This window comes from Oncorhynchus nerka, linkage group LG9b (genome assembly GCF_034236695.1).
Source record: "Oncorhynchus nerka isolate Pitt River linkage group LG9b, Oner_Uvic_2.0, whole genome shotgun sequence".
NCBI lineage: Eukaryota > Metazoa > Chordata > Actinopteri > Salmoniformes > Salmonidae > Oncorhynchus > Oncorhynchus nerka.
The window spans coordinates 54,316,698-54,328,886 of NC_088424.1; the positions used below are offsets into that span (position 1 = coordinate 54,316,698).

General features: G+C 40.2%; 1 protein-coding gene across 1 annotated transcript in view; it reads right to left on the reverse strand.

Moving 5' to 3' along the window:
- Positions 1-7,210, reverse strand: part of LOC135565736 (uncharacterized protein DDB_G0271670-like) — a gene marked incomplete at its 5' end in the record, with an annotated part of 37,069 nt that extends 29,859 nt beyond the window's left edge. Inside the window, 4 exons of the mRNA XM_065013652.1 lie at positions 2,569-2,622; positions 2,751-2,825; positions 3,061-3,600; positions 6,586-7,210. Coding sequence (XP_064869724.1) covers positions 2,569-2,622; positions 2,751-2,825; positions 3,061-3,600; positions 6,586-7,210 — 1,294 coding nt within the window. The remainder of the gene's footprint in view (positions 1-2,568; positions 2,623-2,750; positions 2,826-3,060; positions 3,601-6,585) is intronic.
- Positions 7,211-12,189: the final 4,979 nt, after the last annotated feature.

Genomic DNA, 12,189 nt, shown 5'->3' on the forward strand with positions numbered 1-12,189 from the left:
CTGCTGCTATTACTACTACTGCTGCTACTACTACTACTATTACTACTATTACTACTGCTGCTACTGCTGCTACTGCTGCTACTACTACTACTGCTGCTATTACTACTGCTGCTATTACTACTACTGCTACTACTACTGCTATTACTACTACTACTGCTATTACTACTACTGCTGCTATTACTACTACTGCTGCTATTACTACTACTGCTGCTATTACTACTGCTGCTATTACTACTGTTGCTATTACTACTACTGCTATTACTACTACTGCTACTGCTGCTATTACTACTACTACTTGCTATTACTACTACTGCTGCTATTACTACTACTGCTATTACTACTGTTGCTATTACTACTGCTGCTGTACTACTGCTGTCTATTTCTATTGTTATTGCTTTATTGTTACATTTTAGCTATTGCTATTTCTGCTGTTGTTATTGATTATTTAATGTTGGTTTATTTGTTTATATTTTCAGTTACATTATTTATTAATTGTTATAGTTATTATTATTGTTTGTTATATTATTAATATTTGTTGTTATTATTAAATATCAGTATTATTAATACTACGTCATTGATGATTAAGATATGTTTATTTACTGTTATGGTTATTATCGTATTATTGCTGCTATTGGTTAAAAAGTATTATATTAAGCGCAAAGTATTATTGACATTGTTATTATTGTTATTATTATATATATTGTTATCACTGTATTGCTGTATAAGTATTTGTTATTTAATGCTATACACATTATTTCGTTAAAGCATATTAATATTTACTGTTATTTTATGGTTATTATCACATGACATGTTTTGCCACTGTCATTATTGCTGTTGCTGCTTAATTATTGCTACTGTCATCGTTGTGTTATTGTTATGCTGTTATTGCTGTTTGCTTTGTTGCTGTTGTATTGCTATATTAGCTTATATTTACTGCTACTGCTGTTATTGCTGTTGCTGTTGTATTGCTACTGCTGCTGTTTCTACCGTTACACTTTATTGCTATTGCTGCTACTACTACTGCTACATTACTACTACTGCTACTACTACTGCTACTACTACTGCTACTACTACTGCTACTACTAATACTACTGCTGCTCAGCTCTACTACTACTACTAGCACTAAGCATTACTACTACTACTGCTACTGCTACTGCCATTACTACTGCTGACTTATTTCACAACTACTAATAAATCTAATACTGCTGCTACTACTACTACTACTGCTACTACTACTACTGCTGCTATTACTACTACTACTGCTATTACTACTACTACTAGTTGCTATTACACTACTACTGCTGCTATCTACTACTGGTCTATTACTACTACTGCTGCTATTACTACTACTGCTACTACTACTGCTATTACTACTACTGCTGCTATTACTACTACTGCTGCTATTACTACTACTACTGCTACTACTACTACTACTGCTACTACTACTACTACCGCTACTACTACTACTACTACTACTGCTGCTACTACTGCTACTGCTGCTCACGCTAATACTAATGCTATTAATACTTACTGCTATTACTACTACTACTAATACTGCTATTATCATCACTGCTACTACCATTGCCGCTATTACTACTACTGCTATTACTACCACTACCGTTATTACTGCTACCGCTGCTATTACTACTGCTGCTATTACTACTGCTACTACTACTACTGCTACTACTACTGCCGTTATTACTACTACTTTCATTGCTATTACTACCATTGCCATTAATACTACTGCTACTACTACTACCGTTATTGAAGGCCATCAGCTATTACTACTACTGTTACTACTGCTGCTATTAATACTACTGTTGCTATTATTAATACTGTTGATATTACTACTGCTGCCACATACTACTACCGTTATTACTACTACTGCTGCTATTATTACTAATGTTGTCATTATTACCACTGCTATTAATACTACTGCTGCTATTACTACTACTGCTGCTATTACCACTGTTGCTATTAATACTGTTGCTATTACTCATTGCTATTACCACTGCTGCTATTATTAATACTACCACTATTATTACTACTGCTATTACTACCACGCTGCTAATACTACTGCCTGTTAATATTACTACCGTTATTATTACTACTACTGCTATTATTACTACTACTGTTGCTATTACTACTACTGCTGCTATTATTGCCACTGCTGCTATTACTACTACTGCCATTACTACTGTTGCCATTATTACTACCATTGCTATTATTACTACTGCTGCCACTACTACTACTGCTGCTATTACTACTGTTGCTACTACTACTGCTGCTATTACTACTACTGCTATTACTACCGTTACCATTATTACTACTGCTGCTATTACCGCTACCACTGCCGCCATTACTACTGCTGCTATTACCACTACTGCTGATATTACTACTGCTGCTGCTATTACTGTTCATTGTCTATTACTACTACTGCTGCCATTACTACTACCACTGCTGCTACTACCACTGCTGCTATTACTACTGTTGCTATTACTTCACTGTTGCTATTACTACTACTGCTATTATTACTACTGTTGCTATTACTACTACTGCTGCTACTACTGCTACTACTGCTGCCATTACTACTACTGTTGCTATTTACTACTACTACTACTACTACTGCTGCTACTTACTGCTACTACTAGCTGCTATTACTACTACTACAGCTGCTTATTACTACAACTCACTACACTAATATACTAAGTTGCTATTACTACTACTACTGCTACTATTACTACTACTACTACTGCAACTACTACCATTACTACTAATACTACTACTACTGCTGCTATTACTATCCACTGCTACTACTACTACTGCTGTTATTACTACTACTGCTGCTATTATTACTACTACTGCTATTACTACTACTGCTATTACTACTACTGCTACTACTACTACTGCTATTACTACTACTGCTATTACTACTACTGCTACTACTACTGCTACTACTACTACTGCTACTACTACTGCTGCTATTACTACTACTGCTGCTATTACTACTACTACTGCTATTACTGCTACTGCTGCTATTACTACTACTGCTACTACTACTGCTGCTATTACTACTGCTACTACTACTACTGCTACTACTACTGCTGCTATTACTACTACTACTGCTATTACTACTACTGCTATTACTACTACTGCTACTACTACTACTGCTACTACTACTACTGCTATTACTACTACTGCTATTACTACTACTGCTACTACTGCTGCTATTACTACTACTGCTATTACTACTGCTATTACTACTACTGCTACTACTACTACTGCTATTACTACTACTGCTACTACTACTGCTACTACTACTACTGCTACTACTACTGCTGCTATTACTACTACTGCTATTACTACTACTGCTGCTATTATTACTACTGCTGCTATTACTACTACTGCTATTACTACTACTGCTACTACTACTACTGCTATTACTACTACTGCTATTACTACTACTGCTACTACTACTGCTACTACTACTACTGCTACTACTACTGCTGCTATTACTGCTACTGCTGCTATTACTACTACTGCTGCTATTACTACTACTGCTATTACTACTGCTGCTATTATTACTACTGCTGCTTATTACTACTGCTGCTATTACTACTACTACTGCTGCTATTATTACTACTGCTGCTATTACTACTACTACTGCTGCTATTATTACTACTGCTGCTATTACTACTACTACTGCTGCTATTATTACTACTGCTGCTATTATTACTACTGCTGCTATTACTACTACTACTGCTGCTATTACTACTACTACTGCTGCTATTATTACTACTGCTGCTATTACTACTACTACTGCTGCTATTACTACTACTACTGCTGCTATTATTACTACTACTGCTGCTATTATTACTACTGCTGCTATTATTACTACTACTGCTACTACTACTACTGCTGCTACTATTATTACTACTGCTGCTATTATTACTACTACTGCTATTACTACTACTGCTGCTATTATTACTACTGCTGCTATTACTACTACTACTGCTATTATTACTACTGCTATTATTACTACTGCTGCTATTACTACTACTGCTGCTATTATTACTACTGCTGCTATTACTACTACTACTGCTGCTATTATTACTACTGCTGCTATTATTACTACTACTGCTATTACTACTACTACTATTACTACTGCTGCTATTACTACTACTACTGCTATTACTACTACTACTGCTATTACTACTGCTGCTATTACTACTACTACTGCTATTACTACTACTACTGCTATTACTACTGTTGCTATTACTACTACTACTGCTATTACTACTACTGCTGCTATTACTACTGTTGCTGCTATTACTACTACTGCTGCTATTATTACTACTGCTGCTATTACTACTACTGCTACTACTACTACTGCTATTACTACTACTGCTATTACTACTGCTGCTATTACTACTACTGCTATTAATACTGCTGCTATTACTACTACTGCTACTACTACTGCTATTACTACTGCTGCTATTACTACTGCTGCCGCTATTACTACTACTGCCGCTATTACTACTGCTGCTATTACTACTACTACTGCTATTACTACTACTACTGCTATTACTACTACTACTGCTATTACTACTACTGCTGCTATTACTACTACTACTGCTATTACTACTACTGCTGCTATTACTACTACTACTGCTATTACTACACTACTACTACTGCTGCTATTACTACTACTGCTATTACTACTACTACTGCTGCTATTACTACTACTGCTGCTATTACTACTGCTGCTATTACTACTGTTGCTATTACTACTGTTGCTATTACTACTACTGTTGCTATTACTACTACTGCTACTATTACTACTACTACTGCTATTACTACTACTACTACTACTACAACTGCAACTTCTACTGCCTCGCTTATTAATACTACTGCTACTACTACTACTGCTATTACTACTCAATAATTACTACTACTACTGCTGCTGCTATTACTACTACTGCTGCTATTACTTACTACTACTATTACTACTACTACTACTACTACTACTACTGCCACTACTATTACTATTTACTGCTGCTATTACTACTGCTGCTATTACTACTACTACTGCTGCTATTACTACTACTGCTGCTATTACTACTACTACTGCTATTACTACTGCTGCTATTACTACTGTTGCTATTACTACTACTGCTGCTATTACTACTACTACTGCTACTATTACTACTACTGCTGCTACTGCTGCTATTACTACTACTGCTACTACTACTGCTGCTATTACTACTGCTACTACTACTACTGCTACTACTACTACTGCTATTACTACTACTACTGCTATTACTACTACTGCTATTACTACTACTGCTACTACTACTGCTACTACTACTGCTACTACTACTGCTACTACTACTGCTATTACTACTACTGCTACTACTACTGCTGCTATTACTACTACTGCTGCTATTACTACTACTGCTGCTATTACTACTGCTGCTATTACTACTACTGCTATTACTGCTACTGCTGCTATTACTACTACTGCTACTACTACTACTGCTGCTATTATTACTACTGCTGCTATTACTACTGCTGCTGCTGTTATTACTACTTACCTATTACTACCATTGCTGCTACTATTACTACTGCTGCTATTATTACTACTACTGCTACTACTACTGCTGCTACTATTACTACTGCTGCTATTACTACTACTGCTATTACTACTACTGCTGCTATTACTACGGCTGCTATTACTACTGCTGCTGCTATTACTACTACTGCTATTACTGCTACTGCTGCTATTACTACTGCTGCTATTACTACTGCTGCTATTACTACTACTGCTACTACTACTGCTACTATTACTGCTATTATTACAACTCGCTATTACTACTACTGCTGCTATTACTACTGCTGCTATTACTACTACTACTGCTATTACTACTACTACTGCTATTACTACTGATGCTATTACTACTACTACTGCTATTACTACTACTACTGCTATTACTACTACTACTGCTGCTATTACTACTACTACTGCTGCTATTACTACTACTGCTGCTATTACTACTACTGCTGCTATTACTACTGCTGCTATTACTACTACTGCTGCTATTACTACTGTTGCTATTACTACTTTTGCTATTACTACTACTGCTATTACTACTGCTGCTACTATTACTACTACTACTACTGCTATTACTACTACTGCTGCTCCTACTGCTGCTACTACTACTACTGCTACTACTACTACTGCTGCTATTACTACTACTACTGCTGCTACTACTACTACTGCTGCTATTACTACTACTGCTGCTATTACTACTACTACTGCTGCTATTACTACTACTGCTACTGCTACTACTGTGCTGCTATTACTACTACTGCTGCTATTACTACTACTGCTATTACTACTACTGCTGCTATTACTACTACTACTGCTATTACTACTACTGCTATTACTACTACTGCTGCTACTACTACTGTTGCTATTACTACTGCTGCTATTACTACTACTACTGCTGCTATTACTACTACTACTGCTGCTATTACTACTACTACTGCTATTACTACTGCTGCTATTACTACTGTTGCTATTACTACTACTGCTGCTATTACTACTACTACTGCTACTATTACTACTACTACTGCTGCTACTGCTGCTATTACTACTACTGCTACTACTACTGCTGCTATTACTACTACTGCTACTACTACTGCTGCTATTACTACTGCTACTACTGCTACTACTACTACTGCTATTACTACTACTGCTACTACTACTACTGCTATTACTACTACTGCTACTACTACTGCTATTACTACTACTGCTACTACTACTACTGCTGCTACTGCTGCTATTACTACTACTGCTACTACTACTGCTGCTATTACTACTACTGCTACTACTACTGCTGCTATTACTACTACTACTGCTACTACTACTACTACTGCTACTACTACTACTGCTATTACTACTACTACTGCTATTACTACTACTGCTACTACTACTACTGCTATTACTACTACTGCTACTACTACTGCTATTACTGCTACTACTACTACTGCTGCTACTGCTGCTATTACTACTACTGCTACTACTACTGCTGCTATTACTACTGCTGCTACTACTACTGCTGCTATTACTACTGCTACTACTACTACTACTGCTACTACTGCTATTACTACTACTACTGCTATTACTACTACTACTACTACTGCTACTACTACTGCTGCTATTACTACTACTACTGCTGCTATTACTACTGCTGCTATTACTACTACTGCTGCTATTACTACTACTGCTGCTATTACTACTACTGCTGCTATTACTATTACTACTACTGCTATTACTATTACTACTACTGCTATTACTACTGCTGCTGCTATTACTACTGCTGATATTACTACTACTGCTGCTATTACTACTACTGCTGCTATTATTACTACTGCTGCTATTACTACTACTGCTACTACTACTGCTATTACTACTACTGCTGCTATTACTACTACTGCTGCTATTACTACTACTGCTGCTATTACTACTACTGCTGCTATTACTACTGCTGCTACTGCTGCTACTACTACTGCTACTGCTGCTATTACTACTACTACTGCTGCTATTACTACTACTGCTGCTATTACTACTACTGCTGCTATTACTACTACTGCTGCTCATATTCACTCAGGGGGTTGAATCTAATCAACATTTACATTTACATTTAAGTCATTTAGCAGACGCTCTTATCCAGAGCGACTTACAAATTGGTGCGTTCACCTTAAGACATCCAGTGGAACAGCCACTTTACAATAGTGCATCTAAATCTTTTAAGGGGGAGAAGGATTACTTTATCCTATCCTAGGTATTCCTGAAAGAGGTGGGGTTTCAGGTGTCTCCGGAAGGTGGTGATTGACTCCGCTGTCCTGGCGTCGTGAGGGAGTTTGTTCCACCATTGGGGGGCCAGAGCAGCGAACAGTTTGGACTGGGCTGCGCGGGAACTGTACTTCCTCAGTGGTAGGGAGGCGAGCAGGCCAGAGGTGGATGAACGCAGTGCCCTTGTTTGGGTGTAGGGCCTGATCAGAGCCTGGAGGTACTGAGGTGCGTTCCCCTCACAGCTCCGAGGCAAGCACCATGGTCTTGTAGCGGATGCGACTTCAACTGGAAGCCAGTGGAGAGAGCGGAGGAGCGGGGTGACGTGAGAGAACTTGGGAAGGTTGAACACCAGACGGGCTGCGGCGTTCTGGATGAGTTGTAGGGGTTTAATGGCACAGGCAGAGCCCAGTCAACAGCGAGTTGCAGTAATCCAGACGGGAGATGACAAGTGCCTGGATTAGGACCTGCGCCGCTTCCTGTGTGAGGAAGGGTCGTACTCTGCGGATGTTGTAGAGCATGAACCTACAGGAACGGGCCACCGCCTTGATGTTAGTTGAGAACGACAGGGTGTTGTCCAGGATCACGCCAAGGTTCTTAGCGCTCTGGGAGGAGGACACAATGGAGTTGTCAACCGTGATGGCGAGATCATGGAACGGGCAGTCCTTCCCCGGGAGGAAGAGCAGCTCCGTCTTGCCGAGGTTCAGCTTGAGGTGGTGATCCGTCATCCACACTGATATGTCTGCCAGGCATGCAGAGATGCGATTCGCCACGATATGCGATATCAAGATATGTGTTGTTGTTTTATGATGTCTTTTTTTGTTTGTTTTTTAACAAATGTCGGGATTTGTCTTCCGCAAACAATTACAAATCCATTTAATGCCAGCTTGTAACGCAACCAAATGTGGAAAAAGTCTAGGGGTGTGAATACTGTCTGCACTGTAACTAAAGGCATTGTTCAGTAGTAGAAATATTAGAATGAGCTACATTGAGAATCCAGTATTTAAATACACAGTACAAACCCCATGGTACAATGGATAGAATTGCAGGAATGTAGTTTCCTTATCCAAGTCCAGAATATAAATCTATATCTTTGTGAATGGTGTGTATAGACATTATTTGAACATGTCGGCTCACTTAAAACATATGGAGGGACTAGATACAAAGTGATTTCATTTCTAAATGGTAGAACATATATTTATAATAAATACCCTCAAACAAAGGTGACATTCTGGAATGTCGCCTCATATGAAACATTTGATCTCAAATCCAAAATGGAGTATAGAACCAAATTAAAAGTTTTATCTTCACTGTCCAAATAAATACATACACTCCCCTATGTCAACACTAGTCTTGGTGATGCTGTTAGGTTGTATGAATTGATATAAGGTTTTAGTGTGTTTGGTAGTGGTATGGCTCTGCTGCTGGTTTTATTAGAGTGTAAGGCTTCAGTGTGGTAGTGGGTTGATATGGCTCTGCAGCTGGTTTTATTAGAGTGTAAGGCTTCCGTGTAGTAGTGGTATGGCTCTGCTGCTGGTTTTATTAGAGTGTAAGGCTTCAGTGTAGTAGTGGTATGGCTCTGCTGCTGGTTTTATTAGAGTGTAAGGCTTCAGTGTGGTAGTGGGTTGGTATGGCTCTGCTGCTGGTTTTATTAGTGTAAGGCTTCAGTGTGGTAGTGGGTTGATATGGCTCTGCTGCTGGTTTTATTAGAGTGTAAGGCTTCAGTGTGGTAGTGGGTTGGTATGGGTCTGCTGCTGGTTTTATTAGAGTGTAAGGCTTCAGTGTGGTAGTGGGTTGGTATGGCTCTGCTGCTGGTTTTATTAGAGTGTAAGGCTTCAGTGTGGTAGTGGGTTGGTATGGCTCTGCTGCTGGTTTTATTAGAGTGTAAGGCTTCAGTGTGGTAGTGGGTTGATATGGCTCTGCTGCTGGTTTTATTAGAGTGTAAGGCTTCAGTGTGGTAGTGGGTTGGTATGGCTCTGCTGCTGGTTTTATTAGAGTGTAAGGCTTCAGTGTGGTAGTGGGTTGGTATGGGTCTGCTGCTGGTTTTATTAGAGTGTAAGGCTTCAGTGTGGTAGTGGGTTGGTATGGGTCTGCTGCTGGTTTTATTAGAGTGTAAGGCTTCAGTGTGGTAGTGGGTTGATATGGCTCTGCTGCTGGTTTTATTAGAGTGTAAGGCTTCAGTGTGGTAGTGGGTTGATATGGCTCTGCTGCTGAAACAGAGAATTATGAATGTCTTTAGGAATGTTTCAGAGCTCAAAGTACAGACATCCTCTGTGTCAGGGTCTTCAGGTTTAATATTCTCTTCTTCCCCTGTCTGTTAGGAGAAACCTCAGCATTTCTAGGCTGCTGCTTTGTCTGATTGACTGAATGGCTATTGACTCACTCTGTACAGACTTCTGTCTTTCTCATAGGAATCGTGGTCTTGTACACAATACTGCAGGGAGGGGAGGGCAAGGCGGTGGAGGAGGAGGGGGAAGTGGGGGAGAGGGTGAGAGCGAGGCGGAGGAGGAGAGGGGGAGGAGGATGATTGAGGGAATGCTATGGAGAAGAAGAGGGCAGGAAGAGGAGGCTGTCACTTTATCCATTCACTGATTGGAGGAGGAGAGGGAAGTGGGGAGAGGGGGAGACGGGAGGGGGAGGAGGAGAGGGGGGAGAAGGAGGGAATGCTATGGAGAAGAAGAGGGCAGGAAGAGGAGGCTGTCACTTTATCCATTCACTGATTGTTGACCTGGTTTCACAGATCTAAATTAGTTTCTGACTCAAACCAGCAGTCGGTACGTACTACTACTATACTACCAGCAGTCGGTACGTACTACTACTATACTACCAGCAGTCGGTACGTACTACTACTATACTACCAGCAGTCGGTACGTACTACTACTATACTACCAGCAGTCGGTACGTACTACTACTATACTACCAGCAGTCGGTACGTACTACTACTATACTACCAGCAGTCGGTACGTACTACTACTATACTACCAGCAGTCGGTGGCACTACTACTATACTACCAGCAGTCGGTACGTACTACTACTATACTACCAGCAGTCGGTACGTACTACTACTATACTACCAGCAGTCGGTGCGCATACTACTACTATACTACCAGCAGTCGGTACGTGCTACTACTATACTACCAGCAGTCGGCACGTACTGCTACTATACTACCAGCAGTCGGTACGCATCACTACTATACTACCAGCAGTCGGTACGTACTACTACTATACTACCAGCAGTCGGTACGTACTACTACTATACTACCAGCAGTCGGTACGTACTACTACTATACTACCAGCAGTCGGTACGTACTACTACTATACTACCAGCAGTCGGTACGTACTACTACTATACTACCAGCAGTCGGAGTTGTTCTTCCTTGGTCTGTCTGCAGCTCAAACCAGCAGTCGGAGTTGTTCTTCCTTGGTCTGTCTGCAGCACTGACTGTACAGGGCATTCGGAAATTATTCAGACTTTTTCCACAGTTTGTTACATTACAACCACATTCTAAAATGTATTAAATTAAATGCTTTCCTCGTCAACCTACTCACAATGCCCCATAATGACGAAGCAAAAACAGGTTTTTAGAAATGACAATTTGCTATGAGACTCGAAATTGAGCTCAGATGTATCCTGTTTCCATTGATCATCCTTGAGATGTTTCTACAAATTGATTGGAGTCCACCTGTGGTAAATTCAATTGATTGGACATGATTTGGAAAGGCAGAGAAACTTGTAACTATATAGACACACTTGTCTATATAAGGTCCCACAGTTGACAGTACATGTCAGAGCAAAAACCAAGCCATGAGGTGGAAGGAATTGTCCTTAGAGCTCCGAGACAGGATTGTGTCGAGGCACAGATCTGGGGAAGGGTACCAACAAATGTCTGCAGCATTGAAGGTCCCCAAGAACACAGTGGCCTCCATCATTCTGCAGCATTGAAGGTCCCCAATAACACAGTGGCCTCCATCATTCTGCAGCATTGAAGGTCCCCAAGAACACAGTGTCATCCATCATTCTGCAGCATTGAAGGTCCCCAAGAACACAGTGGCCTCCATCATTCTGAAATGGAAGAAGTGTGGCTCCAAGACTCTTCCTAGAGCTGGCCGCCCGGCCAAACTGAGTAATCGAGGGAGAAGGGCCTTGGTCTGGGATGTAACCAAGAACCCAATGGTTACTCTGACATAACTCCAGAGTTACAAGTTTCTCTGGTCTGATGAAACCAAGATTGAACTCTTTTGCCTGAATGCCAAGTGTCCCTTCTGGAGGAAACATGGCAGCATCCCTACGGTGAGGTGTGGTGGTGACACCATCCCTATAGGGAATCATGGTG